Source organism: Hyperoodon ampullatus (genome assembly GCF_949752795.1).
Source record: "Hyperoodon ampullatus genome assembly, chromosome: X".
Taxonomy (NCBI): domain Eukaryota; kingdom Metazoa; phylum Chordata; class Mammalia; order Artiodactyla; family Ziphiidae; genus Hyperoodon; species Hyperoodon ampullatus.
In genome coordinates, this window is record NC_136913.1 from 2130519 (window position 1) to 2155525 (window position 25007).

Sequence of the window (25007 nt, forward strand, 5' to 3'; positions counted from 1 at the left end):
TTCGGGTGAAATTCGAGACCCAGCCCCAAAGGTGGGGGCCAGGGGCCAGGGGCAGTGGGGCCGGGGGAGCAGTGGGAGGCAGTCACTCACTGTTCAACGGGTATACAGTTCGGTTATGTGAGAGCAATACGTCCTAGGGAGCTGCTGTACTGGACGGTGCCTGTGTAACAGGGAAAACCAGTTACCTGTTCCTGGGACCTTTGTGCTCTGTTGCCTGTGCTCAGTGATGCTGGCTGTGCACCTTTTGTAAAAGAATGTTGCCTGTGGCCTGAAACATACACAATGGCACATTCTCCCGGCTCTGACCTTTACCAGTAAAACACTTTTCGGTTCATAAAGAGATAAAAGGTTGCAGAACAGAGAATAACATGTGTCTTGTTGGAGGTTTTACAGGAACATGGTGACCTGACCTACATGGACAGATGCAAGAACAGAGGATTCCAGCACCAAGAAGGTGCCACACCCCCACCCCTCCCTCGCCTTGCCTTTAAAAATGCTTTGCTGAAACCCTTCAGGGAGTATGGGATTTTCTGAGCACGAGCCACCGGTCTCCTGGCAAGCCCTGCAATAAACCTTTCTCTGCTCCAAACTCCGACGTTTCAGTGTGCTTGGCCTCACTGTACGTCGGGCACACGAACTTGCGTTCAGTAACATCTATACTTGACAATACTGTACTTTGCACTTAAAATCTGATTGAGGGTAGATCTCCTGTGATGCACTTTTTAACCACAATTTAAAAATAAAAGTTTATCTGAGCTCGTAGTTTCACAGGTTTATAAAAGAGTCTCTCACCTGCATTTCTGGAAGGTAATTTGCCTGTTAATAACTTTGACTTTCAAAAGGGTTCAAGTAGATCATGGTTTCCTGCCTTAAGACAAAGCAAAGCATCCAATTGTCCATGCTCTTATCCATCCACTGACCGGAGGTCTTCAGCATTTGACAGTTTGCCCGGCATCCAGTGTTTTCCTTCAAATATAGAGAATCTGGTTCTTTGTTTCTTCAGCGACGGTCCTAATATTTTTATTATTGAAATGTCATGTGGTGCATTGGAATGAGCAGGAATCAGATGGAGTTTGAATCTCAGCTCCATGGCTTATTAACTAGGAGACTCTGTGTGAATAACTTAGTCTTTCTTGGCCTCAATTTTGTTACCTTTAAAGGAGGGGGCGGATATATCCTATTTTTAAATGTTAAATGGTAGCTGTGCCCACGAATGGGATTGCTGGATCATTTGGTAATTCTACTTTTAATTTCTGAGGAACCTCACCTCCATGTTGTTTTCCATAGTGGCTGCACCAGTTTATATTCCCACCCGCAGCGCAGGAGGGTTCTCTCTTCTCCACACCCTCTCCAGCATTTGTTTGTTATCTTTTTGATAATAGCCATTCTGACCGGTGTGAAGTCATATCTCACTGTGGGTTTTTTTTTTTTTTTTTTTGCAGTACATGGGCCTCCCACTGTTGTGGATTCTCCCATTGCGGAGCACAGGCTCCGGATGTGCAGGCTCAGCGGCCATGGCTCACGGGCCCAGCCACTCCGCGGCATGTGGGATCTTCCCGGACCGGGGCACGAACCCGCGTCCCCTGCATCGGCAGGCGGACTCTCAACCACTGTACCACCAGGGAAGCCCTCACTGTGGTTGCATTTTGAAGAGGTATCTGCACCCCCAGATTGACAGCAGCATTATTCACAACAGTCAAGACGTGGAAACAACCTCAGTGTCTGTCAACCGAGAGATGAATAAAGGAGATGTGGCGTACAGATACATACAAATGGAATATTACTTGGCCATAAAAGAGGAAATCCTGCCATTCTTGATAACATAGATGGACCGAGAAGGTAGTATGCTAAGTGAAATAAGCCAGACAGAGAAAGACTAATAGGGAACGATATCACTTATTTGCAGAACCTAAGAAAGTCACATTCATAGAAACAGACTTAAAAGGTGGTTACTGGGGCTGCAGGGTGGAGGGGTAATAGGAGAGATGTTGATCAGAGTATAACGTTGCGACTAGTAGGTAAATAAGTCCTGGAGATTTAATGCAGAGCACAGTGATTACAGACAATAATATTGTATAATCAACGGCACCCTTACTAAGAGACTAGTTCTTAATTATCCCCACCACATACACACACACACAAATGCTAATTAGGTAACCTGATAGAGATGACAGCTATCGCTACAAGGGCAATCATACTGCAATATATAAATGTATCAACCAACATGCGGAACACCTATCAGAATGTTATATGCCAACTATATTACAAAAAAAAAAAACCCCAAAAAACCCTGTAAAGCAGGTATCTTACTGTCCTGTATGGAGAGGAGCTCCAAAAACAGAAGAAAATTTTTTTTTCTGCAGGCGATACCTGAGGCAGCCTCGGACTGAGACCACACCCGTTTTTCCTTCACTTCTTGAGACAAGGTTGTTGGATTCTTTAACAAGAACGCAAAATGAGACTGGCTTCCAGACTTCCATGAACAGAGTATGGTTAAGGAAAAAAAAAAGGAGAAAGAAAAGAAAAGAAACCAGTGAGGGCATCCAAAATGGCGGAGACAGGAGAACTTAGCTCCTTTGCAACAGACTCCGTGGACAATCTCCACCAGTCCCTCAAAAACGCTCTCATTTTCTCCCAAAATACGCATGGATGTGCGCGTGCACGTACACACACACACACACACTCTCTCTCTCTCTCTCTCTCTCTCTCCCAAACCAGAATGTCACCCCCTAAGCACCTACCCTATAGAAATTCTAGACCGTCACTCCCAGAAGGTTTGCAGCCAGACCCTAAGTTGCCGTGCCTGTCTGTGGAGATGTTCCCAAAGGAATTCCATGAGCAGAGGTGGACAAGGGTGGTCACCAAGTAATAAACAGGCTCTTACGTGACCCTCGTTTTGGTGTGACGCTTGGTAACCTGGCTGTGCCAGTGTGATATGAATGTTATAAATCACACACCGGTTGACTTACAGTGAGGAAGAGAGGATGTTTTTAGCAAACTGCATGAAATTTTAAAATATTTTAGTTTTTGATGACAATGATGGAGGCACATTTTGAACAAACAAACTGCAAAGGCGACTGGCAAAGACACCCTCGGGTACTAGATGAGAGGTTGGCAAAGCATGGCCAAATCCAGCCCCCCAGCCTCTTTTTATAAAGAAAACTTTATTGGAACACAGCCACGCCCCTTCATTGACATACTGTCTAGGGCTGCTTTTGCACACTGCTTGTCCTGCAATGCCAAAAACATTAACCATCTGGCTCTCTGCAGAAGAAAATACAATACTGTATCATATATTTGAAACTTGTTTTAAGGGAGAATTTGAAAGTTCTCAACGCAAGAAAAACATTTTGTAACTATGTAAGGGGACGGATGTTAAATAGATATACTGGGGTGTTTTTCTGCTACATACACATATATAGAATCATTATGCTGTAAACCTGAAACAAACATAATTTTTTGGTCAATTATATCTCAGTAAAATATAAAAAATTAAAAAGAAAAACAAAGACTTCCGACACCTAGGCTAGATGAAAGCAGAAAAGCTTTCCCTGTGACCAAAGAAGCAGACCAGAGACAGACTTTATCTTAAAAGATACAAAGTTTTATTAAACAAACCTGGAATCAATAGTATTATTCCATAAATTAGACAGCAGTAAAATTTTCCTAGGGTATATATACAAATCACAGTGATTTTCATTGTGCAAGGAATTGACAGGGTTTTTTAATCCACACGAGAAGCTGGGATGACCCGGCGGAGCTCCCAGTGTGACTCACTGGGGACGTGCCACACTGGCCCAGGAGCTTCATCCCGCAAGAAAGAAGGAAGCTCTGACCGCCCTGCAGAGCTGGAAAAGCGTCTCAGGGAACCAGGAAAGACAGCCTGCGAGCAGAAAGGCTTCAAATCCCAGTTGCAAAAACAAACATGTAATGACTTGTACTTAAATAACAGAGGAGTCCACCATGGAAGATCAACAGAACATCTTAAGACAATAATTTAGAGGAAACCGTTACAGAGTATTTCCTTTTGATTATGAAGCACTGCTCCTTGGATGCAACCCCACAGGGTGTGCAAAAACAAGCTTGATATGAACACATTATGCTTGGTGAAAGCATCCCCCCCACATTCCACCTCCAACAAGACAGACACACACACACACACACACACAACTACTCAAATATATTAAGACAACTGTGCATGTGCTTTTCTCTGTTTTTGGTAACTCAACAACATCCACGGAAGTTGAACTAGTTAGTCAGAAACAGGGATAGAGGGTACGTACAGTAGGTAGGATGTGCCCAACAGGTGTAAAATACACGCCAGGGAGACGGACCCCTGGAAAAAGAATAACGCAGGCATGTCCCTTCAAATCTCAATTGAGAGCCATCAAGGGCTTCTGTAATGGTGTAAATGTCGTGATGCAAAATCAAAGGGCTGGAAAAAAAAAATCCAATCTTTCCTGCTCCTGCAGCTAACGTGAGGATTTTGATGTCCTGATGGGATTTGGTGCAGCCTGCAGAGTTCACCTGGGTGGGCGGCCCTCGGTGCCTACAGGGCGGTGTGTCGGGGTCTCGCGTGAACAGGATGGAGCTGTATTTCACAGTTAAAGTGGTTCCACATTGAGAGGCAACTTAGGTTGTACGTAGAAAGGGCAGGTGTGTGTCACATCACTCAACTGCTCAGTGCTACGGGTGACGCTGTGGCTGGCAGGTCAGTCCCGACATACAGACGGACAGAAGGAAACAAAACAGTGCCCAAGACATTTATAAACAGCTGATGGTGCAGCTGTCCCAGGCGCAGAACAGGAGGTGGTGTTTTCAAGCAGCGTGATGGTGTGACATGGACACCTGTTACCTGATTACTGGAGTTTCTTTTGCATATTTTGACATGTGGAGACCATAAATCACGATTTTTCCATTGCCGGCAAACGATACATTTCTGCTGAGTGCGATTCCAAGTTCTGTGACCATGAACATTAGGCCGTATGATCAGCTGTGATTTTATCTCCTCCTCAGCTTTACAGATGCCTATGAAAGCAGGGTGGCGACAATCCCCTTAGGAAAACGAGACCCGCCTCAATCCACCTCTTGCAATAAATGTGTTTCCTAAAGACTTTTGAAATAGCATTGTCATTTACCAACTGGTCAAACTGCAGAGAACAAAAATAAATCTGTCCTTTTCCGGCTCTGAATGTTGTACTGATGGATATGAATTTTCTTCAAAACTTTGCACCCTGATTATCTTTGATCCGATGTGTGAACACCGCAGAAGGCCTCCAGGGAGTGAACTATTTTTCGGTCATACATCGGGAGCGTGCCATATGCTTAAGACTCATTTTGATCACACCCATCTTTGCATTACGTCAGACCATTTAATTTATGCCCTGGCCACCGGCAGGGAACGCTCTGTATAATTAAACGGGCATGAGGGTCTGGAAGGTGAGACAAACACCATCTGGTACTCTTGGAATTCCTCTTCATTTTCAATGTTTTGCATGGCTGATGGTCAATGACAATGTTTTTAAAGAATCAAGTCATCAATGCATTTGAACTTTTGTTTTCCCTGCATATTTGTTCAAAATTAAGGCAGTGTGTTTTCATGCATTCTTGTACGATTTCCATCTCATAAATTAAATCCTGGACAGGAAGAGCGAACCCAAAAAAATACGCATAGGGATCGTGTGTATGTACAGTTTTGCATTGTGTTCAAGAAAGGTGTTTCATTTATTTTTTATTTTTTTAAGCATAAGGTTCCAAATAATATTTTTTTTTTTTTCGGTACGCGGGCCTCTCACTGTTGTGGCCTCTCCCGTTGCGGAGCACAGGCTCCGGACACACAGGCTCAGCGGCCATGGCTCACGGGCCCAGCTGCCCAATGGCATGTGGGATCTTCCCGGACCGGGGCACGAACCCGTGTCCCCTGCATCGGCAGGCGGACTCTCAACCACTGCGCCACCAGGGAAGCCCTAATTGTTTATTTTTATAGTCAGAAGACACAAGACATGTTTTTCCTCATGGGTCTACATCTCTGTGCAGGTCTGCTTTGCTGATTTGAACTTCTGACATTCAATGATGAAACAGTGCAGAAATTACATGGTAAAATGTTAGCCCCTGTTGGCCCATGGCTGCATCCAAAGAGCACGGTGCCTGAAAAGTACAGACTGAAAAATACAGTTCTGTGGGAACATTTATCCAAGCGCACCCTTGGAAAATAAATTTTTATTGAGCTACTCATTGTAAAGGGTTTATTTCACTGAATTTTGGACTCACTCTCACCTATGGAGTTGGTTTCTATTTGAAGATGAGGTCTTTTATGAGAAGGGGGTGATTTAGTGCCTTCAATTTAAAGCTTTTATAGGTGTAAGTTGCCTTCATGTCACCTTCAAATACACACAGCCCTTGTCTTTGGATTTGTGAGTGGAAACTGGCCAAATCTGAGAGGTGACTGCATCTCCTTTGACATTTTTGCTACGGTAAAAAAAATGTATGATTTTTTGCAAATGGCAGCTCTCCACACCCCCAGATGTGCCTGCAGAAGAGAGAGAGGTAGGCAAGGGCTATAGGAAGAAAAGCCTTCCTGGCCCAGCACAGGAAAAACAGTGTTGATGGCAAAGAACCTGCCAGCTAACCCAAGAACACATGAGCTGCAGAGGGCTGGGAGGGGGCTGAGAGCTCAGGGGGCACCCAACACTTGACACCAACACACCTGTGGGGCATACGCTGCCCCATGCCGGCTGCCCAAGGAGCTGGACCTTTCTTGGCAGGAAAAGGGAGGATGGAGGAGAGGAGATCTTGGAGATCTACTGGGTGCATCCCTGCAGCCACTGAAGGCTCTGGAACCTACATCTTAAATGCCCAGACCTCCATGGAGAAGGCCGTGGTTGAGCCGTATGATGGGATACATAACAGGTTTGAGCAATGATGTGTTTCCAGCTGACTCACAGCCAACAGAATACAGGCGGCGCCTTTAGATTTTCACAGCAAAATTTAAGAATCAGAAAGCAGAAGCAGAGAGTAGAGAAGGAAATGCATGAGGGACCAGACAGACACCAAGGACCTCTGCCCAGGCACTGCTTCTGGGAAGACCCATATTTAAACAGCAACACACTCATGGCAACCCAGTCAACACTTGGCTTTCATGATCAGTGCTAAGGGGAAGGCACAGCACAGCACTCCTCAGGGGACCCTCACCATCACGTCCAAAGAGAAAAGAATCTCATCCAGTAGTTATTCTGCACCAGCCAACCAGGTCTATGAAACCAGATGGACTGAACATTGACAAGAAGAAGTAAAACTAAGCAGAAACGAGGGAGGTTCAAACACTTCCATCGTACCCGTTTTGTTTCTTACTTTTCCTAAAACCAAAGGGAAAAGAAAACATTTGCATAAGTTCACTGAGCCAATATAGAAAGCTACTAGTTTGCTTTGGGAGATGCATTATGGTCCACGGATTTAACCTGGAATATTAATAGATAGCCATCCCCCTACAGAGTATGAAATTTTTTAATGCAATAGAGAAAATTCCTTGAATAACATTCATGGTCAATGGCTAGTCTTGCACTAAAGTTCAAACCCACATCTCCCTCCCTGTCGTCCTGGATTCATGACCCAAGGCTACCAGACACAAAGCATTGAAGATATTGGATATAGACCGTCGTATGATATTTTCTTCACATATAACCATAAAATGCATATAAGATGATAAAAATGCACATATCATACTTTTAAAATTTGTCCCCAAGAGGATAGATTCTTGAAAAAAAATCTGAAACATAAACACCATAGGCTCTGGAAAGTAGGAACATTTACTTCACTGCACAATTTCCCTGCTCCAGGCACACCGTCCTTTTTATACACACACACACACGCACAGGCACACACACACACACACAATTTGTGGTTGTATCTGAACAAGTTCAGCTCAAACTTATAAAGTCTACGAGAAAAAAACCCCCAGGATATCCCAGTAGGAACACAAGCCTATAAAGAAGATAAAATCTACAACCAAACAATTTTTCAAAATGTCCTACTGTGCAGTCGATTTCCAGTTGCTTAAATAATTCTAGGTCCACAAATGTCAATGGCTCTGCAATCTCTTTATATACATCCGGGTGTATATATATGTAGAAAAGTCCTTATCCCATTAAGAAGATGTTTCTTCAGGTCTGCCTGGGGGCAGCCATCTGTCCCAGGCAGGCTCAAATCACCCTGTTTCTGGCATGAAATTAGACAAAGGATTTTGTTAGTTTTTAAACACCTGGGTAAAGTTTGTCATCCTAAGAACAACAACAACAATAATAGCAGGAAAGAAACCAAACCTTCCTTCGGAATTCTTACTGCAAAGACCCACAAGCCTGAATTCTAAGGAGAGAAGATGCCTAGTAAGAGAAATGGAACAGTATTTGAAAGGTGGGTTTTTAATGTTCTATGGTGTTGACATCCACAGAACTAGCCCCTCCTCACACACGATGAGAAGGGAGATTCATCACTCAGGCAAAAACAGATCCTAGGGCTTCCCTGGTGGCGCAGCAGTTGAGAGTCCGCCTGCCAGTGTAGGGGACGCGGGTTCGTGGCCCGGTCCGGGAAGATCCCACATGCCGCGGAGTGGCTGGGCCCGTGAGCCATGGCCGCTAAGCCTGCGCGTCCGGAGCCTGTGCTCCACAACGGGAGAGGCCACAGCAGTGAGAGGCCCGTGTACCACAAAAAACAAAAACAAAAACAACAACAACAACAAAAAACAGATCCTAGTTTCAACGTGCTTTGCTGTAGGATTATACAACCAGAAAAAACATTTTATGATGAAGAAAACTACAAGGCACAGAGAGGTGAGAGGTCCCCTGCCAGCTGTCTTAACATCCATCTCCACCTGCTGAAAAGCAGGAATCCACACAAAGATGCACGATTCAGTCACATAGCTCCAGAACATAGCTCCGGAATCCTGTAATGAAGCTGAACTTGGGTCTCACCTATGGTATTAGATTTCGCTTCATTAAAGAATATCTTTTCGCATAGAATCATCACACCTAATCGCTCAGCGGAAAATACCAGCCAGTAAAATTACTGAGATAGATTCAAATATGAATGTGTCTGGCTTTTAGAAGAAGCAAAATGCAAGCTGGTCGAATAAACAGAAAGCAATGTGATCATGAAATGATCTCCTGACTTCCAAAGGTTCATCAAGAATGTCATCAAATACTGCCCCTGCCATTGGCCAAATTATTAAAAATAATTCCACTATAAAGCTAGAAAAAAAATGATACAAATGAACTTATTTACAAAACGGAAACAGACTCACAGACACAGAAAACAAACTTATGGTTACCAAAGGGGAAAAATGGGGAGGGAATATGTTAGGAGTTCGGGATGAACAGATTCACATTACTAATGTATAAAATAGATAAACAACAAGGACCTACTGTACAGCACAGGGAACTATACTCAATGTATTGCAAAAACCTACAATGGAAAACAATCTGAAAAATATATATACATATATACAATGGAATCACTTCGCTACACCTGAAACTAACACGATATTGCAAATCAACTATACTTCAATAAAAAATAAAAATTAAAAAAATAAAAACCAACCCTTAGATACCGGGGAGAAAAATAAAAGGCAATTAAACTAACTCAATAACTAACTAAATAAACTAGACCTTCAAAGTCAGAGAGTCATAGACCTTCAAAGGTTCGTAGAAATAAGAGACTCAAAATCATTTCTTTTAAATCTCAAATTAACTTGAGCAAATTTCCTACGAGGTATTCTCAGATGATTCCTTTCTAACAAAAAGAGACCCAAGAGCCCTTCTGAAAATACTTGGGAAGTATTGTGGTCTGGACCTTGGGGATTCCAGGAAGGAGCCACAAGAACTATGCTTCTTAAATGTGTAGGCGCACCGGTCTCCTAGGAGGCGTATTTATTGGTGCAGACCCTGCCCCGGCAGGTCGGTCTGGGGAGTGAGATCCTGCTGGTGAGGCTGGGCTCTGGCCGTGTGGCCCACACACACCGGCTGTTTCTTCTGCTGCCCTGGAAAGGGCTCTGGCTGGTTCTGCTCCAACGCTCGTGCCCGAAGTGGGGAGAGAAGCCCCATTCGGTCTATGCAAGACCTCCTGCACGTGACGTTCTGTCAACCTCGTTGATTTTTTTTTTCTTTTTTTGCGGTACGCAGGCCTCTCACTGCTGTGGCCTCTCCCGTTGCGAAGCACAGGCTCCGGACGCGCAGGCTCAGCGGCCATGGCTCACGGGCCCAGCCGCTCCGCGGCATGTGGGATCTTCCCGGACTGGGGCACGAACCCGTGTCCCCTGCCTCGGCAGGCGGGCTCTCAACCACTGCACCACCAGGGAAGGCCCCTCGCTGATTTTTAACTACTAAAAATAAAGATACACCTTGTCGGTTACCCATTTTAAATACAGCAGTGTGTACGTATCAATCCGAACTCCCAATATATCCCTCCTCCCTCCCCCCGACCCTCCCCGCCTCGTAACCATAAGTTTGTTCTCTGAGTCTGCGAGTCTGTTTCTGTTTTGTAAATAAGTTCAACCAACAAGGACCTAATGTACAGCACAGGGAACTGGGCACAATATTATGTAACAGCCTAAATGGGAAAAGAATTTGAAAAGAGAATAGATACATGTATATGTTAAAAGAAAGAAAGAAAAAGAAACAGAATTCAACTGATAAAATTAATGAATGAAATGAGATGCCTTGATATTAAAAAAAAAAAAAAGATATACCTTCCAGGTGGGGAGCCCATGCTCAGAAATTCTTGAAGACTTCCAGATCTTTCTGTGACACCGGAGGGGCCATGTTCCAGTCGTTCTCGGGATAAGCTTCGAAGTTGGAGGTGTCACCCTCGCTGCCCACTTTGGGCACGATGGGAGGCTGGGGGATAAACAAGACACAACACCGTGTTACAGACGAACAGCGCGCGCCAGGATGTTAGTACGCTCAGTGCACATTATTGCGCTTTGCAGAGACTGTGTTTTTTACAAATGGAAGCTTTGCAGCAACCCTACCCTGAGCAAGTCTATTGGGATCCTTTTTCCCACCACACTGGCTCACTTCGTGTCTGTGTCACATTTTGACAATTCTCACAGATCAAACTTTTCCACTATGATTATATTTGTTATGTTCATCTGTGACCAGTAATCTTTGATGTTACTACTGAAATTGTGTTTTTTTTTTGTTTTGTTTTGTGCTTTTGAGTTAAGGTACGGACACTTTTTTTAGACATAGTGTGACTGTATGCTTAATAGACTACAGGATAGTATATATTGTACATAACTTAATTTTTTCTTCTTCTTCTTTTTTTTTAATTTTTGGCCACGCCTTGGTTTGCGGGAATCTTAGCTCCCGGACCAGGGATTGAACCCTCACCCTTGGTAGTGAAAGCAGAGTCCGAACCACTGGACCACGAGGGAATTCCCTATACATAACTTTTATATGTGCTGCGAAACCAAAAAATTAGTGTGACTTGCTTTATTGTGCTGCTCTGGAACCAAGCTTACAGTATCTCTGAGGTCTACCCATACATCCCTCTATGTCTACAGTTTTATGTGAAAATGTAAAAAGAACTGGAAAACAACAGAGCTGCTTTTCTTTGTTTAGGAACAGGAAAAGCTTGGAATTAAGGTATTGCAAGTGACTATCCGCCTTCCAATGCAGGGGACATGGGTTCGAGCCCTGGTCAGGGAACTAAGGTCCCACGTGCCGCGGGGCAACTAAGCCCGCGTGCTCTAGAGCCTGCATGCCACAACTACTGAGCCCGAGCGCTCTGGAGCCCTCGCACCACAACTAGAGAGCCTGCGTGCCACAACTGAAGACCCGACACAGCCAAATAAATAAATAAATAAAAACAAATACTTTTTTTAAAAAAGGGAGAAAATAAGAATATGTGTACCCACCTGGGTTTACATTAATGTAAAGAAACTTTTAAAGGATACACAGAAGAATCTAATAAAAGTGGTTACCTATAGCCGGCTGGGAGGGGACTGCCTGGCCATGTATACATATTAATATTGATTTGGTTTTTGAACAATGAGAATATATTACCTAAGCAATTTTGTAAGTCAGTGTAACAGAATAAAATACATAAAAGTTAAAACCTTGAACAAAAGGAATACCAGCTCCACCCCTTGAGTCTGGGCTGGGGGCCAGGCATTAGCATTTTTTAAGTCTCTCCACTGGCGCCCAAGTGCAACGTTGGAAACACTGCTGTTGAGGATACCCGTCAATAACATATTCAGTTCAAAGAAAGATGAGCCTCAGAATACTTTCCATCTAATCTACCACCATCACTGTGCCATATCCGTCCATAAGTATGAGACATACGTCCTACCTGTGTTATTCCCCCTTAAAAAGGGAACGGATGAGATTTATCATGGTCTCAGAGCCAGGGAGGGATGGAGCCAGTTCTCCAAAAATCCAACTGCAAAAGCTGGGGTCTTAACCCCCCATGAGGTGACTCTTTAGCTGAGCTCTCCCCTGAATCGGGAACTTGGCTTATTAACGATTTGGGATGGTTGCTCGTATCGAATCAATTCATTATGTGTCCATCCTAAGTAAATGAGCACTCAGGAGAGCTCCAGGCTGCCCAGGTACGAACTGCCCATTTAAGTATGTTGTACCTTCAGTTTCCTTTCTGGGACAGCCTCCCAGTCCGTGGTCCGGAACCACCGATGCCGTTTCACATCCACTGCTCCATTCTTCAAAAGAAACATGCATCATCAGTGAACAGAAGGTTGACAGGATAGGCAAGAAAATATTCCCAAAGAATCTCTACATGCTTCCCTACAGAGAAAACACAAGAGTTTGCTATGTTTTGAATCACTGTCCCCAGAGTGTGAGCTATTAGGGAAAACTACAGATGAAGGCATTTGAGTTTCATTTGCTTTCCTTCACCGCAGAAAGAAATCCAGTCACGAGGTTCACGTGTATACTGCTCTGGACCACAAAGACCGAAGTCTAATTATGGTTCAGCCTCTTGACATAAAATTAGACTGACACACGGTCAGGTCTGAGTTTGACACCTGTTTTCATCTTGACAGTTTCCTCAGGTGAAATGACGCTCATTTTAGAAACGTATAAACTGAGATTCATTAAATGATGTCATTTGCTCTGTACTGCCCAGCGAGTAAGTCTATAACTCACACTGAGGATGTCAAACTTCAGAGATTTGAACAACTACCCAACGTTGCCTCTTAATTAACAATGTGTATAGCACAGGGAACGCTACTCTATACTCCGTAATAACCTATATGGGAATAGAATCTAAAAAAGAGTGGATACGTGCATATGTACTCACTTTGCCGTCCAACTGAAACTAACACAATACTGTAAATCAACACTACTCCAAAAAAAATTAAAAAAAAAACCAAAACACAAAAACCAATGTGTACTAAGGTCTGTCTAGGTCATCCTCAGCTGTGGTGTCAATAGCTGGACGGGAGACACCACCAGCACCAGCACCTCTGAAAATCCCTTCCAAGTTCTCAGCCTTCAGCTGCACCCTTCTCCTTTTTTAAGACACTTGTAGCAACTCTTTAAGATCAAATGTGTGAAGTTATAAGACAGAAACATGTGAAGTCTGTGACACAGGAGCCAGTGCATCTGAAGTTAACTTTTCAAAACGTGTTATCAGTTCATATATTTTAAAGTTTTAAATGATTTATCCACAAAAAAGAAAATTCTCTGTATCTCCAAAAGGAAGGAGATGGGGACGTCAATGTTCTCTACTTTTTTCCAGTCCTATTATTTTGAAAACTCTTTTTCTTTTCCTGTTTCTTTCCATCCATATGTACGTCAAACAATGACATCTGACGAGTGTTACCTTGAGGGATGCTGAGAGAAGGTACATAAGACTGAAGGTTCACTCCCTAAAAGTTCAAACTCAGTATGGATACTAAGGTATTATGACATCTAGATAGATGACAGAGAGATAGATATAGATGATGGTAGGGGACAGATGATGAGCTATTTAGATAGATACGTTTATAGATGACAGATGCAAGTTAGGTAGATGGGTGTTCAATAGATAAAAGACAGATAGATGATAGACAGATGATGGAAGATAACAGACAGATGATAGGTGATAGATACATAGGCAGATAGATGATAGATAAATCGATAGATAATGGAGAGATAGATAGATATCTAGATAGATGATGGATATATAGGTAGACAGATGATGGAATATGACAGACATATAGATAGACATAGATGACAGACAGACAGATACAACAAATAGACAAAGAAGTGAAGAGAGAAAGTAAGTGCTAGAAACTCTGCAGGTGTGGAGGACACAGCAGTGTCCACAGAGGAAGAAGGAGTTAAACACAACGGTCTGGTTTGGAAATAAAAAGAGAAACACTCCAAATGAAGGAGCGCCAGGAGGAGAAAAGCAGCCTGCTACTGGATGGACAACCATCCTGTTTCTCAGATTTCTTCCTTTCACCAGTGACATCCAACCACTTAGCGTTCACTTCCCTCCTTAAGGAGCTGAACACATGAGCCCATCCGCATGAGCAGCCTGAACTAGCCAACCAATTTAACTAGTTAGGTACTGAACTGTGCTCCCCACGAAAGGACATGTTGAGGTCCTAACCCTCAGCACCTGTGAATGTACCTTTATTTGGAAACAAGGCTTCTGTAGCTGTAAACAAGTCAAGATGAAGTCACTGGGGTGGACCCTAAATGCAAGGACAGGGTCCTTACAAGAGACAGAAGAGGAGAGACCCAGACACAGAGGAGAAGCCCCGGGAAGACAGAGGCAGAGACGGGAGGGAGGCAGCCACAAGCCCAGGGACGCCTGGAGCCCCCAGAAGCTGGAAGAGGTGGGAAGGACCCTCCCCAGGAGCCTCTGGAGGGAGCGTGGCCCTGGGACACCTCGACCTCAGACGTCTGGTCTCCAGGACTGGGGGTAGGATGGATGCCTGTGGTTTTAAGCTCACGGTTTGCGGTCCTTTGATACAGCCGCCCCAGGAAATGGACACACCCACATAAACAGAGGGCCCCAAGAGATCTGCAGGGTTCAAGTCTCACACAGGTCTACTTTGTCCCTCAAGACTGCAACTGACAGGGTCAATGCACTGGTCCACGTCTAAGTTTATCCACAGACATCTAGAGCTAGAAAGAGCTAAGAAGATGTCCCTGGTTTGTCTCAAATTCAGCAGTGCCATAACAGAGCCAAGACAGGCATATATAATATCATAGTTTATGCAAGTCACCTCCTTACGTGTATTTCCCTCCAGATGAAAAGTCTGACAAAATCACACACGGTGTACAACTTCTCAAATGATGATGAATTCACACAAAAACCCGCACATGCATGTTTATAGCAGCACTATTCGTAACAGCCAAAAAGTGGAAACAGCCCACGTGTCCATGGATGGATGGATGGATGGACAAACAGCATGGGGGCCAACCACACAGTGGAATATGACTCAGCCATGAAAAGGAGTGAAGCTCTGACACAGGCTACAACGTGGATGGACCCTGAACACAGGATGCTCAGTGAGAGAAGCCAGACACAAAAGGTCATGTTTTGTATGATTCCATTTCCATGAAAGTTCAGAATAGGGCAATCTACAGACACAGAAAGTAGCCTAGTGGTTGCCTACCACCAGGACGGACAGAAGGATAGAGAGGTGATAGCTACAGGATACAGGGTATGGGTTTCTTTTGGAAGGGATAAGCCTGTTCTTTAAAACTGTGGTGATGGTTGCACAATTTTGCAAAGACATTACAAGCCATCGGACTGTCCACTTTAAACGGGTAAACCGGATGGTATGTGAATTATACCTCAACAATGTTGTTTAAAAATATAAAAGTAAGTAAAGTCATGATTCGTAACCTACAGATCACTGTTGAGTCACTGGCTCCTTTGGAGAGACAAGGAGATGGGGTGTAGACCCAGGTTGATTCCGCATGCCCCAGAAACCCAGATTTGGAATTGGACCAAGGACTGAATATGAATGGTCTGCCTTTGTTGAAGTGTGTGACGTCAAATGACAGGCACTTATAACGAACACCACTTAACACATACGGACGGAAACACTCACCTTCATGTTTCCCAGTCTCCTTGTTCTGTCGACAACAAGCAATTTCTTAATGAGGTCTCTGTGTGGGAGACGGAGACAAAAACACAGCCATGTTGATACGGACCCAAGCAAACACAGCAGGTCAACAGCAGTAAAATCCACACCGTACAACGTGGACACTGGCGTGATGGTTCACGCTGGCTGAACACTCTCTAACGCTTCTTTCTAACCATTATCTGTTCCTAAATAATTTCTGCGGCGTAGAGTTGCGAGAGGGACCTAGCTAAGGGGAAGAGGTTGATTAAATCATCGTAGAGAAGAATAGCCTTTGAACCTGAGGTGGAGCAAGAGAAAATGCGCCTGCCCTGGGGATGGTGAGGCTTCATTTCAAACATATGAGTCAGGCTATCCCTGCCGACTACAAGACATGCACTTTTACCAAAATCGATGGTCTCGCTTTGCCCTGTGGGTCTGCTTATTTGTGGGATTCTTGTCTGGCCATCCTTGCCTTCACGTAAGCAGGTAAACTCATTGGATCCCTTTCGTGTGTGCTGGTTCACTTAGATCCTCCCTCTAAATAGCAGACGGGGGACTTCCCTGGTGGTCCAGTGGTAAAGAATCCACCTTCCAGTGCAGGGGACACGGGTTTGATCCCTGATCAGGGAACTAAGATCCCACATGCCGCGGAGCAACTAAGCCTGCGTGCCACAACTACTGAGCTCGCACACCTCAACTAGAGAGGCTACGCGCTTTGGAACCGGCGTGCCACAACTACAGAGCCCATGCGCCCTGGAGCCTGCACGCCACAACCAGAGAAGAGAAAATCCACACGCCACAACTAGAGAGAAGCCTGCACACTGCAACGAAGAGCCCACGCACTACAACAAAAGATCCCGTGTGACATAACTAAGACCCGACGCAGCCAAAAATAAATTAAATAACTAACTAACTAAATAAATAATCTTGTTTAAAAATAAATAAATAAATAGCAGGCAATATCAGAATACAGCAGGACGGTCAATTATGATGGGAAACTGGAGATGGTTTTCAAGACTTCCAGAAGATGGGCTAGCTTCTCAGAGTAACAGTTAAGGAAGTAAAAAGTACAATGTGTGTGTTTAAGTATCTAATACGCTGAGTACATGGTGTATAATAATATCCAGGGACTTCAAGCATATAAGGATGTTTTCCAGGACAATCAAAAACTCCCGACTCAGCTTTAAGCATCTCAGCTTTCCTGAATCCAACGATGCCCCGGGGTGAACAGCACAAACCCAGGCTCCAGCTACGCCCTGGGCACTGTGGGACCAGCTAAGGAGGCTCAGATGCGTCAGGTGATAAATATGAGGGACCAGGGACCCAGGGTTCCTCACATGTGGACTGTGAAATCTCCCAGGTTCCTACTGATGTCCAACTCTGTCAAGGCATCACTGTAACACAGAGTTTCCCAACACTGTGTATCCTTAAGTAGAACTGGATTCCTTCTAGATGTTTTCCCAAATCCATCTCAAAGAGAAAACCCAAGAACACTGGCTCACCTAAGGCTAGGATTTAGCCTTAAGGCTAGGATTTTGATGTGTCCATCGAAAACAGAGGAAATTTACTCCTGTGCAAGGCAGAGGGATACAAGAGTGCTGAGAAATGAAGGTTCCTTTCCCATACTTAGTGAGTCTCCTCTTCATTATTTTGACATACCAAAGAAACAAGCCAAAAAAAAAAAAAAAACAAGGTCACCAAACACCACACTCCCAAAACATCCCCCAAATCCATGTGTTTTTTCTTCTTTTTCCCTATTATGTACAGCACCTCAGCCCTAGGAGTACATATCCTTAAAGCTGCCTGTCCCAGGATCACAAGAAAATCAAAGATTTATTTAATATATAAAATTAGATGCTTGCGAAACAGCTCGATCCTGAAGGCAAAAGGTGCAAAGGAAAAGGGGCCACCCAATATGGCAAAGCCACAAAGGAACTCTGCAAGCATCCAAGACGTGACAGGTGGGCACCTCCATCCTGGAATGGCTGTGAGTCCACTGGCAAGCCCTTGATTCACCGAGGCTGAAATTCTGAATCCTACTGACTCCCCAGGTGCCAGCTGGCTTCTCCTCGGCCACTTTCAGACACAGAGAAACACTTGTAAATAAATATGAGTTCTACCAAGTTGGCACCAAGCCCCAAAGATTTTACTTCCTTTTCAATTATATATATTCCTGCAAGGAATCTTAAGCTTCATCCAAACAGACATTTACCCAGGCCAACACGCTGACACGGTCCAATGCTGAGGTTGTAGGAACCCACAAAGGACCTGAAAAACTTCAGTCAAAATTCTATCCTCAGGGTCATGAAGATCTAGGCAAAAACATGAAGAAGTAAAATTTTACTCAACTACGATCTGCCATCATTAAGGGCAGCAAAGGGTCCCAGGTTCCTGCCCTTGCTGAGTCCCCTCATTGGGGATGTGAGAGGAAGTGCCTGGAGCCCTAACCCTAACCCTAACCCTAACCCTTACCTTAACCCGTACCCTAATCCTAACCCGTACACTAACACTAACCCATATCCTAACACGTACCCTAAGCCTAACCCGTTGTCGTACCCTATCCTGTACCCTAAACTGTACCCGTCCCTAACCCTAACCTGTACCCTAATCCTAACCCTAACCCTTACCCTAACACTAACACATACCCTAACACGTACCCTAACCCTAACCCATTGTTGTACCCTATCCAGTACCCTAAACCATACCCGTTCCCTAACCCTAACCCTTACCCTAACCTGTACCCTAAATCCTAACCTGTGCACTAACACTAACCTGTACCCTAACACGTACCCTAACCCTCACCCGTTGTGTACCCTATCCTGTACCCTAAACCATACCCATTCCCTAAACCTAACCCTTACCCTAACCCTAACCCATACCCTAACCCTAACCCGTTGTCATACCCTAACCTGTACCCTAAACTGTACCCGTTCCCTAACCCTAACCTGTACCCTAACCCTAACCCGTACACTAACACTAACCCGTACCCTAACACATACCGTAACCCTAACCCGTTGTCATACCTTATCCTGTACCCTAAACTGTACCCGTTCCCTAACCCTAACCCTAACCCTAGCCCTAAGGATTCCAGAACAGTCTCTGCTGCTTCTCTCTTGAAAGTAAACTATGAGAAAAAGACGGGGAGTTGGCAGGAGACCAGACGGAGATTATGCTTAGGTGTGTTCTCTTTCTATGACATCTTCTTGTTCACAAAACGTTGGAAACGTACTCAATATATGAACATGAGCGTAAAAAAAGAATGAAATTGTGCCATTTGCAGTAACGTGGATGGACCTAGAGGTGATCATACTAAGTGAAGTCAGTCAGAAGAGAAAGACAAATATCATATGATGTCATTTGTATGTGGCATCTAAAAAATGATACAGGGACTTCCCTTCCAGTGGTGAGGGCTCTGCACTTCCAATGCAGGGGGCATGGGTTCAATCCCTGGTCGGGGAACTAAGATCCTACATGCTGCACTCATGGCCAGAAAAAAAAAAAAAAGATACAAGTGAACTTATCTATGAAACAGAAACAGACTCACAGACATAGAAAACAGACTTATTGGGAAAGGGAGTGGTGGGAGATAAATTAGGAGTTTGGGATTAGCAGATACACACTACTGTATATAAAACAGATCAACAACAAGGACCTACTATATAGCATAGGGAATTATATTCAATATCTTGTAATAACCTATAATGGAAAAGAATCTGAAAAAGAATTCATATGTATATACATATATGTGTATATGTATAACCAAATCACTTTGCTGTACACTTGAAACTAACACAATATTGTGAATCAACTATATGTCAATAAAACAAAATGGATTTAAAAAATTGTGGTAAAATAGAAATAAAATTTACTATTTTAACCATTAAAAATACATATAGTAACATAAGCAAATAAATGACCTAAGTTTTTTTTTTTTTGTGGTACGCGGGCCTCTCACTGTTGCGGCATCTCCCGTTGCGGAGCACAGGCTCCGGACGCGCAGGCTCAACGGCCATGGCTCACGGGCCCAGCCGCTCCACGGCATGTGGGATCTTCCCGGACCGGGGCGTGAACCCGCGTCACCTGCATCGGCAGGCGGACTCTCAACCACTGCGCCACCAGGGAAGCCCTGACCTAAGACTTATGGACCCTCCTTCTCTTGGGGAAACATCTCCTGGAAGAATTTAAGTCCTTCCTTGAAAGACCAAGGGGGTGCAGTCTGATGATCTTCTGTGTTGCCTAAGACCATCACACGTTTACAAAAGAAGGAAGCAGACTATGAGGGCACGGGAGGTTGTTCATATTTATCTTGCTTGGAGCACGTGCACCCACGGCGACAGCGAAGTCATACCCATCGCGGGCAGGTCCCGCCAACACGCAGCGGGTGTTTACAAGCCCCAGGTGTACCCAGGAGAATTCCAGGGAGTCTACAGGGGCCATCAACTAGCAGTGCCCATGGGTGGGAGTAGGCGCTAATCTGATCAAATCATTGGTCAATCGTTGATACATTTATAACTCAACTTTATTTTTTCTCTTTATTTTGTCTTCTCTTAATACCCTCCCCCGTCCTTCCTCACCCCTCCTCACCGCCCCCCCATAACTCGATTTTTAAAGTGTTTTGCCATCCATTCGAAACAATGTCACTCAACACTGATGGGATTTGGAGCCTGGGAGAGAAATCCTAGACCACATTTCTTCATTTCTTTCTAGAGCAATAGACTTTTGAGTGCTGTATTCCCCTTGTCACCTTACTGTCGGACCATTCATGACACAGAAGTCTCCCTTCCAGATAATTCATATCTAACTGGAGCCTCCTTTTCTGGCTAAAATCTTTTAAAACCTAGCTGGTGGGTCAAACACGACACAAGCTCCAGCCCTCACGAACCAAGAAGAACACCATCCTTGATTCATACTGAGAATCTCTATTTAAGGTAAGTACATTGATCACTAAGAAACTAGATGCAGCCAGTGGCCCCAGGATCTAGAAAACTAGATGCATCTAGAAAACTAGATGTAGCCAGTGGCCCCAGGATCACAGCTGATCACTGTCATGAAATAAGTTTTCTCTGAACTTAATTTCCACAGGTTACTTTAAAAATATGTAGCAAAAAAGAGAGAAAAATTTAGTTCTCAACTAAACACAATTAACCCCATTTGGGGATCTGCAGAGGTTTGAAGCACCTATCAACGTATCTGGGAAATACAGTAAAAGAGCTATAAATTAGGACTCACAACGGTGTAAATGGCTAAAGGCTGACACACAGAGCGAGGTCGTTGGAAAAATCGTTGGAAAACCTAAAGCATTCTTATCTTTTAAAAAATTTGGCTTTTTCCCCCATTGCCACAAAAATGCACACCCAAAGTTTAACACGGAAGCAATGCAAAAGTTCTTGAAACAACAAGGGCGTAACTCAAAATTCTAGCAGGAGGAAAGGACTTTAAGAATGAAAATAATTTAAGCAGGAGAGAAAAGATAAACTCTGCTAAAGCCATCAACACTTGGGCCAACCGCAACTCTAGCTAGGAGGAAGGACACCCTTCTTGTCAAATAACAAAACAGCTCTCTTATTAAATATGATAACAAATGCCTTTATTCGCTAATTGTAAGCGTCCTTTATTTTAAACGGTATAAAATAGGGCTGAGAGTCGTTAAAAGGTGAAGTCTCATCCCAGCAGAGTCATGAAAACCTTTTCCCTTTTGGTGGAAAAAATGACCGCTCAAAACAGCTTCAGCCCAGCATAGAGAATAACACAGGATGGTACCCTGCTCGGCGGATGCCATAACTGGGGTTTCTTAGATGCTTTCAAAATAAACACACCCGATGAGGAGGGAAACGGTTTACTTACTTGACACTGAAGTCCAAATGCCTGGGGAAATCTATCTTGCCTGCAAGAATTTTTTGGTAAATGCCAAATGCGTTGTCATCAAAAAACGGAGGAAACCTGTTAGAAACATAAACATCTATTTTTAGTGGCGAGCAAGTGTGGAAAACATCCCTGCTTTGTTAAGGATGACTCTTTCCGCCTGACCCAGGCAGAACAGAATTTATTTCACGGCAGCTCTCTCCTCGCATCCTGGAGTCCATGGATGGCTCCAGACCAGCTTCGAAGAGATGGTTCCAAGAGGCCAAGCGTGAAGCACTGCAGCCCAAGTACAGAGGATGGGCCAGCAAAGAAAAGGCAATGACCATGAGGCCATCTGACCAACTATGAGGTCACTAGGGTGCCATTAAAAATGTTTCCCCAACTAGACCATGAGTGGACCTCTTTGTATCCTTGCTGCATACGGGAGTGTGTAGCACACAGTAGGTGCTCAATAAGTGTACAGAGGCCAAATGTAAGAGGATAGGTTACACTGTATCATATTTCTTTGGCTCAAGTACTTCCTAACTTTATAGAAGCCAATATGTGAATCTCCACAGTCGATGAATTCACCTCCATCCTACTTTGGGAGGTGAGTGACAGCAAGGCTGGTTTCCAGCTTACGATTTTAGGCACAAAAATCTACACTAGGGGTTGGCCAATGATGGCCCACAGCCTCTTTTGGTCAATAAAGTTGTACTGGCACACGGCCATGCCATACACTTATGTATCATCTGCAGCACTGTTACCACAATTAAAGACTATAGTCTAGTTATAGAAACTAACAGACCTAGCCTTTCTAAAATCTGGAAATGGAAAAACAAAAAAACGTGACATAAGCTAAAGAAGAAATATACTAACAACTGCGAAGACCAAGAAAAATCCAAGAAACTCTAGAAGTAAACCACTAAATATATACTAGATAGCCACATGTCCCTGGGCACAAAGTATACTTTTGTTACTTCCTCAGAGTGCTCAAGGCAAAGACCTTCAACTCGAAAGCATAACCTCTATTTACTTTCTTTAGAAGGAGGTCTTCTAATTCAGTAGAATAAGCAACTGAAATATAAAGGAGTTTTCAAATGATGGTCTGACTGATGATGGCAGATCTCAACGATCAAAAATAATTCTTGTGTTGATTCCAAATCAACTCCTCGTGTTTTTTTTTAAAGAGAAACAGGGTATCATGGGTGGAATGGTGGCCTCGAAAGTTACATCCATGTCCTCACCCTGACTACCTTAAATGGGACCTTATACGGAAACAGAGTTTTTGCAGATGTGATGAAGTGAAGGGTCTGAGATGAGGTCCTCCTGGATGAGGGTGAACCTACATCCAATGACAGGGTCCTTATAAGACACAGAAGAGGAGAGACCCAGACACAGAGGAGAAGCCCTGTGAAGACGGAGGCAGAGACGGGAGGGATGTGGTCACAAGCCCAGGGACGCCTGGAGCCCCCAGAAGCTGGAAGAGGCGGGAAGGAGCCTTCCCTGGAGCCTCTGGAGGAAGCTCAGCCCTGGGACACCTCGACCTCAGACGTCTGGTCTCCAGGACTGGGAGGATGGATGAATTCCTGTTTTAAACCCCCCAGTTTGTGGAAATTTGTTACAGCTGCCCCAGGAAACCAATACACAAATATATTACAGAGAAGAGAGTCGAAAAATATTTAAAAAATAAAGAACAGAAATATGAAGTACAAAACCAGAAATGAATGGGAAAGTGGAAGGAAAAGAGGTAGGTTCCTCAGAAAAATGGAAGATTCTAAATAAATGTAGAAATGCAGCTGCGTGTAGCATAAAATAGCCTTTTTTCCTTATGTGATACTTTCATCCCTCAGCTTTACACTTGGGCGTGAATAGGAGCACAGGGTCCGTAAGACCACAGCTGTACCTCTTGGGGTCACTGGCTGTTACGGTCTCATAACTACAACTACTCTGGCCAGTTGTGCTTCCAGAGTTACCAGCTTCCATGGATTGAGAAACTAGCCAGGCCGGGAGACACCCAACCCTCGCCAACCGTGAACGCCTTGAAGCTCATCAATCCCAAGCTAGCCCTTCGCGTGCGTCAGGCGTTTCCTCCAACAGTGGTTGGGGTAGTCATATTCCTATCTTGGGGGGCGGCCCTGTCTGAGTACAGGCAGCTGTATGATTTCACTGGGGGAAACAGATACACATTCAGAAATGGGGCCACGAGAAAATGTGTCACACATACCTACCCACGCACATGCAGAATGTGGCACGCAGTGCTCTGGGGGAGCTGGCATTACAAGACACTATCGTGGGAAAGGTATGTTAGCAGCAGTTGAGCAAGCGGAAAAAACAATAATAAGTGAGCACGAACAGATCCTGCCTGAAGGAAAAGGCACGCAGAAGGCGTATCAGAGAACTCGGCATGTGGAAAGTAGCCAAAGAAAGTGCCCTCAAATCTCTGCCTTTAATCCAACAGAATTCTTCCAATTATTTTTTTTTAAAGGGCTTCAAATGCTTGGCTTTTTAAAAAAATTATTTTCTTTCTTTCTTTCTTTCTTTCTTAATTATTTTTTGGCTGTGTTGGGTCTTCGTTTCTGTGCGAGGGCATTCTCTAGTTGTGGCAAGCGGGGACCACTCTTCATCGCAGTGCATGGGCCTCTCACTATCGCGGCCTCTCTTGTTGCGGAGCACAGGCTCCAGACGCGCAGGCTCAGTAGTTGTGGCTCACGGGCCCAGCTGCTCCGCGGCATGTGCGATCCTCCCCGACCAGAGCTCGAACCCGTGTCCCCCGTATTGGCAGGCAGATTCTCAACCACTGCACCACCAGGGAAGCCCGAATCCTTCCAATTCTTAATAAACAGGTGCTCACCATACAGAAGTGGGCATTATATGCACCTTGCATTGTCCATGGTGAGATGTAGTCAGAAGGACAACCTGCTCATCTTCATGAAGGCAGGCTCAAGACTTTCGTCTGAAAAATTCATGCCAATTTTGCCATTTTCTCCATCATCTTTCTGGATTCTTTTTATAGATACCTTCGACCTACCTAAATCTTCCAGTAAAAAAAATGGGTTGTCCAGAAACAGGCACCATCGTTGTTGTG

The 25007-nt window shown here is 44.3% G+C and overlaps 1 protein-coding gene across 1 annotated transcript in view; it reads right to left on the reverse strand.

Moving 5' to 3' along the window:
• Nucleotides 1-7487: 7487 nt before the first annotated feature.
• PRKX (protein kinase cAMP-dependent X-linked catalytic subunit) overlaps nucleotides 7488-25007 on the reverse strand; it is a gene marked incomplete at its 5' end in the record, with an annotated part of 83471 nt that continues 65951 nt past the window's right edge. Inside the window, 5 exons of the mRNA XM_079727861.1 lie at nucleotides 7488-8214; nucleotides 10739-10886; nucleotides 12632-12709; nucleotides 16064-16121; nucleotides 21923-22018. Of these exons, the coding sequence (XP_079583987.1) occupies nucleotides 10761-10886; nucleotides 12632-12709; nucleotides 16064-16121; nucleotides 21923-22018 (358 nt within the window). The 3' untranslated portion in view covers nucleotides 7488-8214; nucleotides 10739-10760. The remainder of the gene's footprint in view (nucleotides 8215-10738; nucleotides 10887-12631; nucleotides 12710-16063; nucleotides 16122-21922; nucleotides 22019-25007) is intronic.